This window comes from Sardina pilchardus, chromosome 11, assembly GCF_963854185.1.
Source record: "Sardina pilchardus chromosome 11, fSarPil1.1, whole genome shotgun sequence".
NCBI lineage: Eukaryota > Metazoa > Chordata > Actinopteri > Clupeiformes > Clupeidae > Sardina > Sardina pilchardus.
In genome coordinates, this window is record NC_085004.1 from 2,213,386 (window position 1) to 2,230,409 (window position 17,024).

The following is a 17,024-nucleotide window of genomic DNA, read 5'->3' on the forward strand; positions in this document are numbered from 1 at the left end:
AGTGAGGGTAGATGAAATGCAGATAATGACACTGTAAAAAAGGAGGCTAATTCTTATGTTACAAGGATGAGCACATCTTAAGAAATAGGCCTATATTTAAAGTAATTCTTTGGACAGCTGTACATTTTGGGGAAAAGATCTGCTAGCCTACTTTTATTATTGTAGGCCTATTAGCAAAAATAATTGATATAGCCTAGCTTGAGTTATGTCCTTGTTTCTGTTTTATGCCTGTGATATTTGGATGCTTTCCTGTATAGTGTTTTTAACCTAGTAGGCTATTGCTTTTGTTGTAATTTCTGGGAATAAATAAAAGACAAAAAAATAAAGGGACAGTTTTTTTTCCCTTTTACAGCGGCTTTGGCTACATGGTGATTAAATAGACTAGTCCAAGTAAAGAAAAAATAATCAGTTCTGATTCAGTCGTCAGTGCCTTTAAGTAGGCCTAAGTCAAAGTAGCCTAAGCGTGATTACATAAACAGCATACAGTGCAATGACATTTGTATAACCGACCTACATCAGCTGTGAGCTCGAGCTAAGTGCTAGGGATTTGATTGGCATCTTTACGTGGGAATGGACTAGAAACTGAGCACATGCAAGGTAGAATTTTGTGTCCCTACACAGCATTTTCGTGCTTTGTCATCCTAGACCTAGAATACGGTAGGCTATGCATAGCTGGTTGAGACGTTTTCATTTTCGCATGGGGTTGTGTTAACCTGTAGGCTATAGGAACTAGGTTTCGGATACACAGTCGGTAACCTACATAAACAACAGCCTACTCGACAAGGGAAAAGGTATTGTACAATGTGTTTATTTATGCAAAGGAAATATTCAATCCGAAATTGTTCTGCAGCCTAGGTCGGCGTAATGTACGTCGGAATCAACGTCATACGTGAGACGGACGGACATGTTAGCTCGGACTAGGGTGGACAACAGTAGGCTAAAGGTTTGAACCATGAACTGCTGATTTATTTTGGAAGTCAGTGACTCGGCAACGAGTTGTAAAGGCTACATCAGAACTAAATGATCTGCTGTGTCAACGGCTAGCTATGTCATAGGTCTACATTAGGTTTATCATTAGACCTAGACTAACGTTAGGCCTACATGGCGAAGGCTAATTCCGAGACTTAGGTCATAGAGGAAATTAACTGCAACGAACCTTTCTATCAGAGACGAAATGGACCGAATCGTGCAAAGAGCTATTTGCCATTATCTTGGTCCCATTATGAAAGGACGGATACTTCACTTTGCTAAGTCTTCCAGGAACTTTGGATCTGCTCGCAAAGGTTGTTATGTATATTATATTTTGTAGACTATATTACCATTTTACACATTAGAATGAATTAACTGACCTTGGTGTTACTTTAATCCGAAGGTCGTAGGCTATTCTATGAGCGAGTTGTCGCTGCAGTAGCAGTGGTCTGACCATGGGTCTGACAGTGCTACAAAGTTGTACGGAATGTTTTGATTGTAACACACTCTCGCGAGAGTATGTTAGTTAGGAGATATTTATTGATATTGGTTTTAGTAAGAATAAAACAAATTGTTGTTGTTTTTTAGGAGGAAAGGCAAAAATGAGTGCAAAAATAATCGTATCTGCATTTTGAATTAAATGGAAAGTTTGCTTAAATCTGATATTCCTGTTTGGATTTGGCGGGAATTATTGGCGGGTAATTTGTATCTGCTTTGTGGGCTGAACCGGGCTGAACGCGGCAGACACAGTTGCAGCTAGTGTTCAGTCAGTTCAGTGTTTTAGGTAGCCGCTGCTTTGTGATTATTTTAACAGGTCGTAGTATTTTTATTGTTAAAACTGCAAATATGCCTTGTTCAGAGGTTACAGAAGCTGTATCTCCCTCAAAGAAGACCAGGATTGAATTAGTCACAGACATCTCTAAACCAGTCCTGAAGTTTGCGAAATTAACAGAAAATGCCACTGTTCCAACACGAGGATCAGCAAAAGCAGCGGGTTATGATTTGTACAGGCAAGTAATGTTCTTATTTTAACTGACTCGGCAAGATAAATAGTGTTAGATTTTGTTTTACCTGTATGGGCCAATATGAAGAATGTTGTCAACGTTATTGTATTGTATGTTCATCTTATCCATGTAGTGCTTACGACTACACTGTTGGGCCGATGGATAAAGCAATCGTGAAGACCGACATTCAAATTGCAATTCCTCACGGATGTTACGGGAGAGTGGGTAAGTGAATGCGAATACAGCTGAGAATGGATTTTTCCAACTGTTCTCACGAACGTGTAGTCACTGTCAGCTTTCACGATGCTGACACAGTGGCTGTGTGATGACTGGTTTAATTCGCCTTGATCATGCACAACATGAATGACGACCGTGTAATAAACAAGTAGAGAAGTCCATCTACAACCAGCTGGTAATTAGCACAGCTCTTTAGCCAGGGAGAGCTAATTGGTGAGATCACCTGTGTACAAAGGTAGAACCAATTCATGGGTTTCATCAGGTCCCTTTCCACAGGTGTATAAAATCAAGCACCTTGATTATCAATGCAGACTGCATGGTGCTTGATTAATACACCTGTTGAAAGGGACCTGATGAAACCCATGAATACATGATTGGACTTTTACTTTCTGAAGAGATATTGCTTGGCATTGCATTTGGCTCTACTGAACTACCTGTAATTGCAACATTTTTTTTTCTTCAAATCACCCAGCTTACATGGCATCTTAATGTTATACTTTGTGGTTTCTTTTATCTCCCTAGCCCCTCGTTCTGGACTGGCAGCTAAACATTTTATAGACGTGGGAGGTAAGTTGGCTATAATTTCTTGGATGGGACACCAAGGACCGATAAGTAAATGGGAGGATGATGGTGAACAGGTCCAGGTTTGTCACTGGCATGTCAAACAACCTTTTGGAGGTTTGTTTAGGCCTCATGATGTTTTTCTTTCTCCTAATAGCTGGTGTTGTGGATGAAGACTACAGGGGAAACGTCGGAGTAGTGCTCTTCAACTTCAACAAGGAGTCGTTTGAAGGTGTGTGACCGTGATTTACAATTTTAGTGTAACTCCAGAGTATAAACAACCTAGGGTCTATTCATGGTAATTAAAATTAGTTAAAATTTTTGATTGAGAGCAAAATTATGTTAAGGTAGGGTTTTGAGGAGGACCCTGGTTGTGTCTGAAATGAATCATAAGTACACACGCTGGGCAGCATGCATTTTCCAGAAGTTACGTCAGAATAGACTGTCTGAAGTCAAGCGCTCTCACTAGATGGGTACTTCGTTTGGCGTGATTTCCAAGCGTGCATCGATGCATCTTTTTTCGGCTTCAGATATCCCATAATCCATTGTGTAGCACAGGTCAAGCCAAAGATCATTAAGGGTGGAGCAAGATACTTCATGAGAAGCCACTTCCTGGAACCTGAATCGCAAGAGGGAGGGGGAGGCAAAATCCCCCTTTATGCAGAGCTGTTCCATTGAAGTCTATGGACATGACGCACATGACACACCCCCTTTATGCAGAGGAAGTGATCCCCGTTTTGCGCCCATAGACATGAACTACGACGACGTATCTTGCTCCGCCTTAAGGATTTTTGGTCAAGCTCCACCTATGTGCAATCTTTGCAATTACGTACTCCTGTACAGTTGGTGGCGCAAACATAGGTAGGCTAGTCATAGTAAAAGAGGAAGAATCAAACAGAAGAAATAATTTCACGCCATGCAAATTGTCAAGCAACTAGAACACAAAGCCAGGCAATTTACTTTTGTCAGATACAGGTCTTGTTGTAACCTATCTGTACTCTTAAAAAAAAAAAAAAAACAATACTTAGGTTTGTCTGTAAGGACCCTCACCACACTACCACAGAAGTGTAATTCTATTTTGATCATTGTCTGATCATTGTATGAAATGGCGTTTGTTTTTTGACGTGTTAGCTGACCCCCTTGGTTTTCACTATACGCCCATTTAGTGTTTGTGCACAAAAATATCTTGCTCAACTCCACCAATTAATGTAATTGTGCTCACAATGAAATATTTGAACTGGTTATCTACCGTAAATAGACCCTAGGGTGTTTTTACTCCGGAGTAAGGCTTTTAAGCTATGTGGATCTTGGATGTTTCGAAGTATGTCTCAGATAATGACGCTAAATTACTATATTTTTATTTATTCGTTTTAAGTCAAAAAGGGTGACCGGATAGCTCAGTTGATTTGTGAGAGGATCTGCTATCCAGACCTACTTGAACTTGAGGTAAGTCTTCAGTTTGTTACAGATCACCTGAAAACTGATTTGAGATTTGCATGTTCTTAAACCCTTTTAGTCTCAAATCCAACGTGGCTCCTATAAAACAAACAGTTTGTAGATCTTTCCTCAAAATGTATCCACTTCTGAATTCTTTCATTAAATGAGTATCCTGTATCTTGCTTTGTATCCTGCAATATGACTCTTTGTTTAATCCCAGACACTGGATGAGACTCAGCGCGGTGAAGGTGGATTTGGATCGACAGGAAAGAATTAATTGACTGTACTGAAATGAAATGTAATGTATTTTTTCTGTGTGCTGCAATAATAAAAATTCATGTTTTCTAAGTCTGCGCTTTTGTGTTCTGATCTATAGCCAACCCACTGCTGCTCTTCAAGGTTGCTAAATATTTTTAAATTATGATTTACCTTGAGAATGTTGTGTAAACAATTTGTGTAAAACTCTTAATTAGACTGAGGATATAGGTTGGCCTTAAACAAATATATTATGTAGGCCTATGTTGTGGCAAAACTGCTTCCATTTTTAACAGCTTTTATCCTTGGGCTGAGATGGTTATTTAATTATTTTCCCCATTTAATTTTGACTTATTGCATAGATTCCTGTGCCCTGCCAACTCCATTTGGGAGAACTGGTTAAACCCCAGAAATACAAAACAGTCTCCAGCATGGGGAAGTTTTTGGTCTGTGTAGATGTTTTTTGTGTTGAGGTATCCTTCATGTCAAAATAATTATCATGTTCTCTCAAAAGAATAGTATAGGTTCTAAATTTGACAATTGGAGACCTGGGGCCCGTTGCACAAAAGCAGAATTACGACATCCGGGATAAGTTACTGAGCCGCGATCACTGAATCCTAAACAAGAGCATACCGGCTGAATTGGTTGCACAAAGACCAATCCAGGATGAGCAGACACGGATTCATCAAGCCAGGTATAAGTTATTCGGTGTATGTGCGCGTTCTCGTTTCTCCCCAAATAACTCGCGGTTGGAATAAAAAAGACGCGAAAAATAGCGTCTTGCACACAAAGTGAACAACCGCTTTTGATATAGACTAACAACGAGGTAAAGTTTTACTTTTTTGGATGGGGGTTCATGATTATTTCTGTTACATAGCGGGAGTAGGTGTGGCAGATCAGCTGAATGCAAATTTACGTATGCACCCACGTGTGAGAGCTTCCTTGTGTTGGCACGCAACGTCATTAAGGAAGCGCTTTTCCACCGCAATGCACAAAGTATCTTAATTTGTCTTAAACGCCGAATTAGTTGAAAACACCTTCGAAAAATGTCCCCTCCACTTCCAATCAACTACCAGCCTACAGCAGCCTATTCATCAAACATCTGTCAAAAAAGAAGCAAACAACGAGTAGGCTATGTTATTAATTATAAGGCCATAATTTAAATGACATCCATATGGTATTAGGCAGACATTCTGCTGTGTTTTGCGAGTAAATGCATGTAGCAAATAATATATAAATGGAATCTACAGCTCTTTAAAAAAAATCACGTGGAGGTCTCATTTGAATGACAGCTAGCTGAACCAATCAGATAATGTAATTACCATTAGAATCAACTTATCTTGGATGTTAGCCTGGTCAGGAGCAGGCTAGCTCCACAGAATAAATCGCCATGGTAACTTATACCATAACATATCCTGCTGCCCCCTATCCCGCTTTTGTGCAACTGGATCACGGATAAATTGAGCCAGGATAACCAAGATATCCCGGGTTAATCCCTTATCCTAGTTTTGTGCAATAGGCCCCTGATCATGTTTGTTTCACCTCATCTTTGGAGAAATCACATCAACGTTGGATGAGAGTACCAACAGCATTTGCAATGTCTGATGCCCAACCATGCAGTGCCTCTGCCCACCACAAAGGGGAGCCAAAATCTAAGCTTTAAAATGGTAATGGTTTAAAGGTATATATTTGCTAACGTTGTCACATCCAATCACAATCATTTGTTTTTCTCAGGTTGATGTATACATTTGATATATAGGTATGTAGACTGTTTGGTGGCTTTATTGTTTATTATTAACACTATTTTAACACAATGTTAGTTAATTTAAATGAGCACACATGAGTGAAATGAGGCCCATGGGTGTGGCAAAAGCAGTTGAAGATTTGGCCAAATTTAAACATGAAGCATTTCACTTTTCAAATTCATATTTGAGGAATGTGTGTTAGAAATTGAAATGATCCAGTAGATGTCTGCACTAATTTCTGATGGATAGATTTAGCACACAAGGTTTTTATCACTGTCTCTCAGCTCACTCAAGTCATAGAAGCCTTACAATGCTGAGCATATCAGACAGAGCAGCTCATAATGTTTTGACAGTTTGAGATGGGACAGGGATATAGTCTTCCTCTGCCCAACCCACATTCACCGCGTTCATTGTGGTCTGGAATGGTTCCATTGGAGTTTCGGGGCTGAGCTAATGTGTGTCAATCCACATTGCATTGAAAGCGACAAGATCAGTTAGTGGCTCACATCCTTCGACTCTATAGTGAGGAGCTTTGCAACTTCCTGCAATGGTCCGCAACTTAGACTCAGCTAGAATGAACAGCCGAAAGCAACGTTTTTCCTGAGCAAGCAGCATATTGACTTCATAACAAAAAAGTCATTGGCTAAGGGTTTTTGTCATTAAGTTTAAATGCCCCTTCCCCCAATATTTCTCACAGATCAATTTGAATGAAAAAAATATTAGCACAATCTTTAGTTGCTGAATTGTTATTCCAAAACCTAACCTCTCTGTCACTGATGGTTTGAACAGAGAGAAGTATACAAAACTGAAGGTTAACCATTGTAGGCTACATTATTCCATACCCACTGACATGTAGGCTATTCATTGTTAGCTATATTTACCTCATGAATGTTTGGTCTGAAATATGATCTAAAGTTTTGGTGCACATAGGCCTACTCTGCTGCATAGAGGTTCAACTGTAGAAAGATGCAGCTTTTGCAACACTGCACTTGCAACACCATGCAGTGACAAAGTATACAGATGAAACAAGGTGGGTGATTTGGTGAACACCCATGACTGACCACTGGAATTTCTTAACGAATAAAAATGTCTAAATATATAAGGGCCCGAATATAGCCCTGCGTCTGTGTCCAGCTCACGCGGCCCGTGACGACAATTGTGTCATCGACGCAGCATGCAGGGTATCATGTGCCTCCCAACATACAGTATGAGGCAGCGCGTCAAATGATGCACGTCTTTGACGTGCGATATCTCTGCACGGAGGAGCATACCACTTGCTTAAGAGCATGGCCAGTTTCGATTGATGATCGGCTCACACACAAGTAGACCCTTTGGGTGCCTCTCAACCTCTCTCCTCGATGCTCGGTCCTCCAGGCTCGTTCCCACTGATCTTTAACTAACACTGGATTGACTATCCCATTGTTGCCGCCCCATCATTCCTCATGTAGATCAGTGGGAACAAGGACCGAGGAAGGAAGGGAGGATGTATTAAAAACACAAATGAGAGGCACCCTCAGTAAGGTGAACCATCAGCAAATGAGTGTATGCCATAATACTTCCTTATTGAACATCACTGGTCATTCCCTAGAAGTCGTGCAAAAAAATCCTGAAACCCAATCATTTTAGTGGAGCTTGGCTGATGCTTGCACAAGACCACTTACCAAATGGGTAGCTAGTCAGCTGATTCCATAGTGATTGCCAAGGTATGTCACACTATTTCCCTGGCTGATTAGCCCTGTTCATATTTGCCTGAAAAGGCAAACAGCTATGAGATCACATCTGCGAAAAAAGACTACAAGAGGTATTGTGCATTTATGCCCCATTTCACTTCCCCATTAACTGTGTTAATTCGGGAAGCTTTAGCCTCATATTTATTTACTGAGGGTCTTGCATACTTTCAACATCTTCCTGCTCTTCGAGTAGCAGATGTTCTGGAAGGTTCCCTGAATATGCAGTAGTTGAATAAGGAAAGCCACTCCTGAACCCCATAAAACCAAAATATTTTTTATTGTGAATTTACACCTATACCCCTCACTGATGTGAACACAGGAAACAAAAACTGGTACTTAAGTTGGTGTTGATGTCGTCATCATGGGGGATGACAGCACTGATTGTACTTGCGCAAGAGTGAGTGGCCAGGAGGACCTCAGTGCATCATTTTGGTTGAAGTCACAGATATTTATCATTGGAACGATGTACACAGTTTTAAAAACAAAAACAAAAACAAAAACAAAACAAAAACAAAACAAAAAAAAAACAAAGTAGTTGGTCATTATAAGCACCATAACGAAGCCCTCTTCAATTAAGGGTTCCATCTAGTTTACAAATGCTTCCAAGATTAAAAAGTGGCATGATTACAGTATAAACACACTTAATTTACACATAGCATAGGCATATACTGAGAACAGAGAGGCTATTGAACTAACTGCGGTTGGTTGCAAAAGAGATGGGAAATTGGCCCGCTATAGGCCAGACTGCGTACGGCCACTGTGCCTGTGGAGTATTACAGTGCATTTATAAATCTATGTTGTCATGTTACTAGCACCAGTAAATATGATTAGCGATGATGTAGTCAGTAGAGAAGATGGGGGAAAGCATAATTATGAAGCGTAGTCCATCAAACTTTAAAAAATAAGAACACTTCTGACTGCCAAGCGGTGAACAAATCGCAGCATCAGTGCCTTCCTGCAGTCTTTCTTGTCCCACTAAGTGTTGCCAGATTCAACATATCATAGTACAAAATCTTATTTGAAGACATTCGTTTCTTTTTTTTTTTTTCATACAATGCATATCAAAGTGGTTTTTGTCAGAAGAATCCATTTCTAGTGCATTTAAGAGGCACCGCGGTGGTAATTCTTACTGGAATGCTAAGAAATTGTATCTATGATATATGGAATCGTCTTTGGGAATTGATACTGTAGTAGTCCCACCCGCTCGTTTCTTTGGTGGCAAGCCCTTCTGCTGTTGTCCAGGTTAATGGAATACAATCTGCACTTTCATTTTCAGTGTCTCCCCCAGCTGTCCCGTGAGGTAGTCTTTGTCATGCCTGTCCTCCAACTGAGCCAGTTCTTTCTTCTTATACAGGGCCACACTGCTGACTTGTAAAAAGTAGGCTCCAGGGACAAGAGCTTTCTTCTTGGCTAAGTGGAGATAGCTTATGCCCTCCTTCAGGTTGATTTTAAAGAGGCCCTCGTCGTTGCCAAAGTCGATGGTGTAGCGGACGTGGTCGTTGAGGGTGGAGAGTGCTGGGATGAACTCCAGGATGTGGTCCTTGCTTTTCACGTCACTGATGTTCAGGTTGAACAGGAGGGTGTCTTCAACGTCCACACTGGCCAGGCTGATTGTCTCCTGCTCATTCTGCAAGTAATTCAGACAAAATGTTTTCAAAACGCTGACAGAACTCAACTGTCGCAATCCTAAAATGATGTTCTAAGAATTCTACACATTGCAACTTGGAACATAAGAATATGAGATTATATTTCAGGAGCAAGTTGCTTGTATTTACTCTAACAGAGAGTCCCATGTTTACTTCTTTCTATTACTCAACCATGGGAACAAATATTATATCTAACTGAAATGACTTTATAATAACAACCTGTCAAAATTTGCAAACTGTGTTTTTTAAACATATGGCGTAATTGTGGATACACTGTTGCTAAGGATGTTTAAGACACACCACTATTTATTCAGACTATGTCTTGTTACATTTGCTTGGTCAACTTTTTTGTAAGTCATTCAGTGAAATGTAGGTTATATTTCTAAGTAGTGGCGCTGAGGTTTTTTGTGACCACAAGTGGTTAGAATATACCTAAACAAGGCACAAATGCCTGCCTTAAAATTCTCTCTGTCAAGTACTGCGGAATTTCCAAAACAGTGCTGGTCTATCATCAAGAAAGTATTGCATCAAGGCACTGTAGTGCACTGGGAAAAGGTGTCTAAATACATTCACAGAAATTGACTGAATCATTCTAAAATTCAGAGCAAACCTCAATCACAATCATTAAAACCTGGGGCCAAGTTCACACACCACCCACAGAGACTCCCCAAGATAAATGCACTGTGGTACCGTTTCCTCCAGAGTTCCATTGGTGCTTCGGCGTTTCCGGCCCTTCTTGGGGTATCCGTTGATCTTGCACTCATAGCAGGCTTCCGGAGAGAGGGAGTTGTCATCTCCTCCCTCTCCACCTCCACCGCTGGCTAATGGAACCCCAGCGCTGAAGCCAACCCCAGAGACACAGTGCCTGAAACAGAGACGCAGGCGAGCCGGTCAACCAGAGAGAAGGTAAGAGCACCATGTCAGAAATCATTCAGAAGATTTTCTGGGCAACAGCTGGAGGACTATACTACTTCTCATAACGTTTAAGAGTTATTCCATAAACAAATTAGAAACATGTCTACATGAGCAAACTCAAATGGAGTCCTGCAACGTTTCTCATACTGTTTGTATACGGTTGGAGTCCAGAGAGTTCCGCATGAATGGCGTGTCTGGGCTCACCCTTGTCCCGCTCTGAAGTAGCCCGTCGGGCATCCGCACAGGTAGCCTCCGTCGGTGTTGGAGCAGCCGTAGTTGCAGGGGTTCTGCGAGGACGAGCACTCGTTGACGTCCTGGCAGCCGCCGCTGTGCTGCTCGAAGTTGAAGCCGTTGGGGCAGATGCAGCGGAAGCTGCCCAGGGTGTTGTGGCAGGAGGCGCCGCCGCAGATCTGGCTGTTCTGGCACTCGTTCTCATCTGGAATGCCAAGGCAGATGGGCACGGGCACGGCTGTGATAATCCGCAGAGCAACTGTCCGCACTCATTCCTTCACATCACTCGCTTATTATTAGGGCTGTCAGACTGTAGCTTACACCTAGAAATGAAGCCGTGTGTGTGTGTGTGTGTGTGTGTGTGTGTGTGTGTGTGTGTATGTGTGTGTGTGTGTGTGCCCACACAATTATATAATGGTGTTTTTCTCCCCTGCTAATAAGCACCTCTTCTAATGGTTTCGGGTTTCACGAAAGAGGCTTGAGAACGAGCCGTCGTCGACTCGCACGTGTCCACGTGAGCGTGGTGCTCGTTTGACCCAAATCTGTGGAGTCTTATCCGTGCCCAAATGTTACTTTGCATAAATATTTATTTTCCAACTGTAAGCTCAGACAGTGTGTTTTTGTGTTTGAAGGAAACCAAGGGAGGTTCAACTGTGAGGTCACTGCTCTAAAAAGATTAGACATCCTTTTAACTCTGCATAATCTGGAGAGGAAAGGTTGAGCTTCCAGGAAAGGGAAGTCTTGCACTCACAGAGCACATAGGAGAAAGGCTATGGTGACAAGGAATGATTGTGTGTGTGTGTGTGTGTGTGTGTGTGTGTGTCTGTCTCTGTGCCCTAGACAGAAACACCAGTCCAGATAGCTCCTGTGAGTTACTCACCCACACACTGGTTCCACTGGTAATGCTGCAGATAACCTTGAGGACAGCTGCAACGGTATGCACCCACCATGTTCTGGCAACCATGCTGGCACCGGTGATTTCCATCACACTCATCCATGTCTGCCAACACACACACACACACACACACACACACACACACACACACACACACATGGTCCATATCAAATTAATATCTACCAGTCAATGAGTACAAGTTAATATCGACAGTCACTGAGTACAAGTAACTATTAATGGTCACTGAGGGCAAGTTTCACTGAATAATACGGGTTGTAGCGACTGACCTTCACAGCTCTGACCGTTCGGGTCCAAGGAGAAGCCCCGCTGGCACTCGCAGTTGAAGCTGCCTGGGCTGTTCTGGCAGACGCCGTTGGTCCCACAGAGAGCAGGATCAGTGGCACACTCATTATTGTCTGTGGGAACAGAGGAGGCTTTACTTTACGCTCAATTCAAAATGTAAACAGCAACATACTGTAGGTGGCAAGGTGTTAAGTTTGTTGACATACTGTATCAAACAAATGTATCATGTGTATATCTGGGTAGTGATCAGTCCAAGTTTCTATAACCTACAGTACTTTATTAAATACAAGTTAACACTATCCATACAAGTAAGGTTCCCATAATTTTATCACATTAGTGATACCAGCTGCAGTTCCAATACTTAATTTAGTGGACTGCACAGAATACTATCCTGACACTTGACACCTAGGCAACCATATGATATTACTTGGTGCAGTCCTTTGTCCCTGCAATGACCTGAGACTATTAAAAGAGTGTTGCAATAATTGCCAACTACAATCCATCTTTTTTTGTAACCGCACTAAGGAGAGGTCAAGAGAGCTTGAGTGGGCACTGCCAAACTTTGTCGTATCCATGGTGATAGAGTTGCTGGAAATTCCATAACAAGCAACTATTACGTTACCATCACTACAAATCAGTCAGGTTTATTGGACTTGTTGAGACATCACACTGAATCCATTAATTCCAGGATAAAGCCATAAAAGAGGCCATAAAAGTGATGTGAGATAAGATGTACCACTTGTTGCACACTTCAGTATATGTTTGTGTGTGTGTGTGTGTGTGTGAGTGTGTGTGAGTGTATGTGAGAGGGAAAGAGAGAGAGATTTTTACCAATGCAGGCAGTGTGGTGCTGCGTGAATCCAGGAGGGCATTTGCAGGTGAAACCTCCGATGGTGTTGACACACAGGAACTGGCAGTTGTGCTGCTTGGTTGAGCACTCATCCAGGTCTGTGATGGGAGGTGAATTAGTGAGCAGGACAAGCAGCGTGGAGTGCAAAACTACCTCGCTTTTTTAAAGATCTGCTGGAATTACTCAAAAACGAAGTAGAGAGATTTCCCCAAACCGTTTTTTTGCCAGTATTTGTATGTATGCCATATCCCTGTCCAGCCCAGCACAATGTCTGTACAAGTTTAAGTGCACCTTGACTGTCTAGTTCAGATATTATGTTCTGTCCATGCAGCCGCAGCTCCAGCTTAACAATTGGATGCTTTAAGAGAGACTTTCTTTTTCGAATGAAGTGAAAAAAGAGAAGGTGACAGATAAGAGGAAGCGGGGAGCATTCATTCACTGATGAAATTCCCCCCAGAAAGAGAGGGAGACAGAGAGAGAGACAGAGGAAGAGAGAGAGAGAGAGAGAGAGAGAGAGAGAGAGAGAGAGAGAGAGAAACTGTCTGGGATTGGAGCTTCAGGAAAAGGGAGACTGTGGCTGCCAAGTAACACAAAGCTCTGGTCTGCTTTAGCTAACACATAGGCCCCTGCTCTCCAGGCAGACTCACAACCCAAACACATTGCTTAGCGCGTGTGTGTGTGTGTGTGTGTGTGTGTGTGTGTGTGTGTGTGTGTGTGTGTGTGTGTGTGTGTGTGTGTGTGTGTGTGTGTGTGTGTGTGTGTGTGTGTGTGTGTGTGTGTGTGTGTGTGTGTGTGTGTGAGATTGATGGGGAGGGGGTCATTCTTAATTGTACATTACTCTCTAAAACAGTGACCTGTGAATGAACTAGCCCCCGGAAACACGATGGGGTAGAAAGAAAACCTCTCTAGCCTGCAACTGTATGTAACAATGAGGAATGGCAATATAATGACTGCAGAGCCGTTCTGTGGTTTAAGGTTTGTTTACGAGCTAATGCTAACTGGGAAAAAGACCATTTCTGGCAGGATGCACGGATCACAGCCTCTATGCTCTGAACTGATAGCTGGCCAGCAGGGGAGGGGAAAATGGCAAGTGTTTCCCAAGGGGTGTCATAACTCTCTGTCCTGGGCAGCTGGTCTGGGAACTGTAGCCATGTCTTGCTCACAATCAGTGGAGAGGTGTGATTTGGGAATACTGATTCTAGATCAGCTTGGAGACACAGAGAGAGAGAGAGAAAGAAAGAAAGAAAGAAAGAGAGAGAGAGAGAGTAACCAGAGATGAAGTGTAGCAGCAAGCAAGCCCTCCCTCCTTTCTCCCGAGCAGGAAATTGGGCAAAAGGCCCAGCACTCTCTCCGCCAAATGGTGACCTTGAAAGCACGTCAAGAGGGAATGTGAAGTTTTGTCTAGTGAAGGACCCCTCACTGAACTCTAGTTAACTGGAAAGCCTGCAGAGTTCACAGACTCCCAGTACTTAACTGAATGTGAACATAACTAGATACAGTAGGGAAGTTCACACGGTGCCCTAAACTTTTAATTATGGTTGTAAAAACCTTGTATAATACGAGGCCTAAAGGTGTTTGTGAAAAAAGAGGAGAAAACACTTGATTTCGTTGAATGGTAGCCCTCTATAAACAGTTTAATATCACCTCTAAAACTAAGTTCATACGTGTAGCAGAAGATGGTCAAGCTGTGATGAAAAAGCCCTTGTGGGGCTCCGGTACCTTTGCAGCTCTTGCCGTCCTCCTGCAGGAGGTAGCCTCTGGGGCACGAGCACAGGTAGCTCCCCTCTGTGTTCTTGCAGATGAAGTTGCAGGGCTTTGGAGCTTGGGAACACTCGTCCACATCTAAGGTAGGGAATACGTTTTCAAAGAAGAGAGTGTTGTTGTGATGAGTCCATATAGGACATTGCAGAACGAAATGCTAAACACCTCTGGCGTTATGCCTGGGTAGGTTGCAGTCACTCACCGATACAAAGAGTTCCAATGATGTCAGGGGTGTAGCCTGTTTTACAGACACAGGAGTAGGAGCCCAGCGAGTTGACACATTGGCCATTCTTGCAGAGGTTTCCCATCACCTTACACTCATCAATATCTAAAACATTGAGAAGGGGCGTACAGTGTCTTTAATACCAACTAATACAGATGTCACGTTTACATGTTTTATCATTTGAATTACAGTAAGATCATTCCTTAAGATTAAAGGTAACAAAGTCACTGTGCTAACTGGTGTGCTAGCAACATTAAGCCAACACTCATTGGCCAGGTTTCCCAGATTCGTTAAGAAGCTCTTAAGTGCTAAGAACTTCTTAGGAACGCTCTAAGAACATTCTAAGAATGCTCCTAAGAAGTTCTTAGCACTTAAGAGCTTCTTAACGAATCTGGGAAACCTGGCCATTGTGGGTCTCCATCTCTGTGTGAGTCAATGGTGCCTTCATTTCTAAAAGCCTACTGTACCTTTGCCATCTGTGGTATACCCAGGGCCATTGGGGCACATCTTCTTGTACTGTGTGGTGCCTGGCAGAGGGCACAGCTCACAGTTGGGCCCCCAGCCACGGCCTCCGTCACAGCAGCACTCAGACTTGGTGACGCTGTTGCGGCTGCTGGATGTCATCTGGCACAGAGTCTGGAGGACCTCCGTGAAGCAGAAGCCCTGCCTGTTGTCTGCAAACAAACAAAGACATGTTGTTGTTGTTGTTGTTGTTGTTGTTGTTGTTGTTGTTGTTGTTGTTTTTAACCCAGTGTCTTCAAAAGGAATCTGGGAGATTTCCTTTTTTCCTTCGAAAGTTCCAACAAAAGCTATTGACTGTAAATTATAGAACAAAAACAAAGAGAAAAGAGCCTGTTGTGTGCAAACTATAAAAACAGACACGAGAAGAGATAAGAAAACTCTAAACGTCTCCCGGCTGACTCACTCTGACCTACTCACCGATGCACTCAGTCTGTGTGGGACTGGCATTGAAGCCCTGGTCACATCTGCAGCGATAACTCCCCACCGTGTTCTCACAGCGTCCATTCTGACAGATGCCTGGTTTAGCGCTGCACTCGTTCAGATCTGGACACAACACATCATATAAAGGTTTGTGTGATAAAACAGCTTAAAATGCAATTTACTTAATAATTAGTATTTTAGACAAATGGGCCTGGTGATTCATCTAATGGCACTTGGCTTGGTTCATTAAACGTATGACAAGGCTATGCATCAATCACAATTCTCGCATTAACTGTGGTTAACATTAACTTTTGCCAGAAATAATAAGCTGGTATAAAACAATAATAATGGTTTCCAACTGGAGAAACGTAATACGTGACCTTAAAATTAGCTTTGATTTCTAACAATGCCTCTATTGGATGTTCTATGGCATCCCGGAGGTTATTTTGCGCTTGATGACACTTGATCGCCAACATTTGGGATCATTCATACTCCTGTCTTCATGCCTATATCCTTTTATAAACAAGCCTAACCAAACCAAACTCACCAAGTGATTTACTATGCACCTCCTAGAGCTGTGGCAAGAGTGATAATAACTCAGAGTAGTCATTGAGGCTATCAGCTTCATTAAGGCTATCAGCTTCAGCTTCAGTTTCAGCTTCATTAAGGCTATCAGCTTCTTTTCACCAGTGAGAGTTAGGGCTATTTGCAGTTAAACACCGGTTTGGGAACCATGTTGCACTTGACACAGTGTTGTGATCGTACCCATGCAGCCCTCTCCGTTGGGCTGGCGCATGAATCCTGGCGGGCAGATGCACATGAACGTGCCGATGAGGTTCTTGCACGTCATGCCGCGCGACTCGCAGTCGTCAAGGCCATCCTCACACTCGTTCTGGTCTAGAAAAAAGAATGACAGAGAGAACGTTACGTTTACACCGCACAGCCTGTGTGTGCTTGGGAGTCAGTAATAATGACAAATAACCCTATTGGAGGTCAAAGGCGATGACGTCCGACCTTTTCTGTTGCTGTGTGAATCTGAAAGCATTATGTCACATGGGCGGTAGGGCTTGAGAGTAACGTAGGCCACTATTAAGCCAGCCAGGGTCGGTCTGCTGGCAAGTTTGAAAATGGAGCTAGGGTCCTGTTTATAAGTGAAATGTAAATAAGAGCATATATAGCCCAAGACACTGAGGGATTCAACCTGTTCAGAGTTTACAGTCTGAAAGTCTCTTGTCCACTGCACTTCAGCTTCTCATCCAGGAGTGTAAACGCTCTTGTGTGTATTTTCCATCCTCATAAAGACTCCAGGAAAATGGTCTA

At 42.6% G+C, this 17,024-nt stretch overlaps 2 protein-coding genes across 4 annotated transcripts in view; one reads left to right on the top strand and one right to left on the bottom strand.

Annotated features, from left to right (window-relative positions):
- The first annotated feature begins 451 nt into the window (after positions 1–451).
- On the top strand, positions 452–4,556 carry dut (deoxyuridine triphosphatase). Of its 3 annotated transcripts, none has more exons than XM_062548861.1 (7): positions 452–597; positions 1,829–1,979; positions 2,107–2,198; positions 2,733–2,777; positions 2,929–3,003; positions 4,147–4,217; positions 4,429–4,556. In XM_062548861.1, exons 1-7 carry the CDS (start codon positions 591–593, stop codon positions 4,483–4,485), a joined length of 498 nt encoding a protein of 165 aa, XP_062404845.1. In that variant the 5' UTR covers positions 452–590; the 3' UTR covers positions 4,486–4,556. The 3 variants fall into 3 exon arrangements, with proteins under 3 accessions (XP_062404845.1, XP_062404843.1, XP_062404844.1); XM_062548859.1 differs by lacking the exon at positions 452–597 and adding an exon at positions 902–1,283; XM_062548860.1 differs by lacking the exon at positions 452–597 and having other exon boundaries at positions 1,697–1,979.
- A 3,640-nt stretch (positions 4,557–8,196) lies between these two features.
- fbn1 (fibrillin 1) overlaps positions 8,197–17,024 on the bottom strand; it is a 65,910-nt gene continuing 57,082 nt past the window's right edge. Inside the window, exons 56-66 of the mRNA XM_062548665.1 lie at positions 16,470–16,601; positions 15,702–15,827; positions 15,230–15,436; positions 14,742–14,867; positions 14,498–14,620; positions 12,760–12,876; positions 11,913–12,041; positions 11,611–11,730; positions 10,704–10,935; positions 10,275–10,449; positions 8,197–9,565 (exon numbers count right to left, since the gene is read on the bottom strand). Of these exons, the coding sequence (XP_062404649.1) occupies positions 9,182–9,565; positions 10,275–10,449; positions 10,704–10,935; positions 11,611–11,730; positions 11,913–12,041; positions 12,760–12,876; positions 14,498–14,620; positions 14,742–14,867; positions 15,230–15,436; positions 15,702–15,827; positions 16,470–16,601 (1,871 nt within the window). The 3' untranslated portion in view covers positions 8,197–9,181. The remainder of the gene's footprint in view (positions 9,566–10,274; positions 10,450–10,703; positions 10,936–11,610; positions 11,731–11,912; positions 12,042–12,759; positions 12,877–14,497; positions 14,621–14,741; positions 14,868–15,229; positions 15,437–15,701; positions 15,828–16,469; positions 16,602–17,024) is intronic.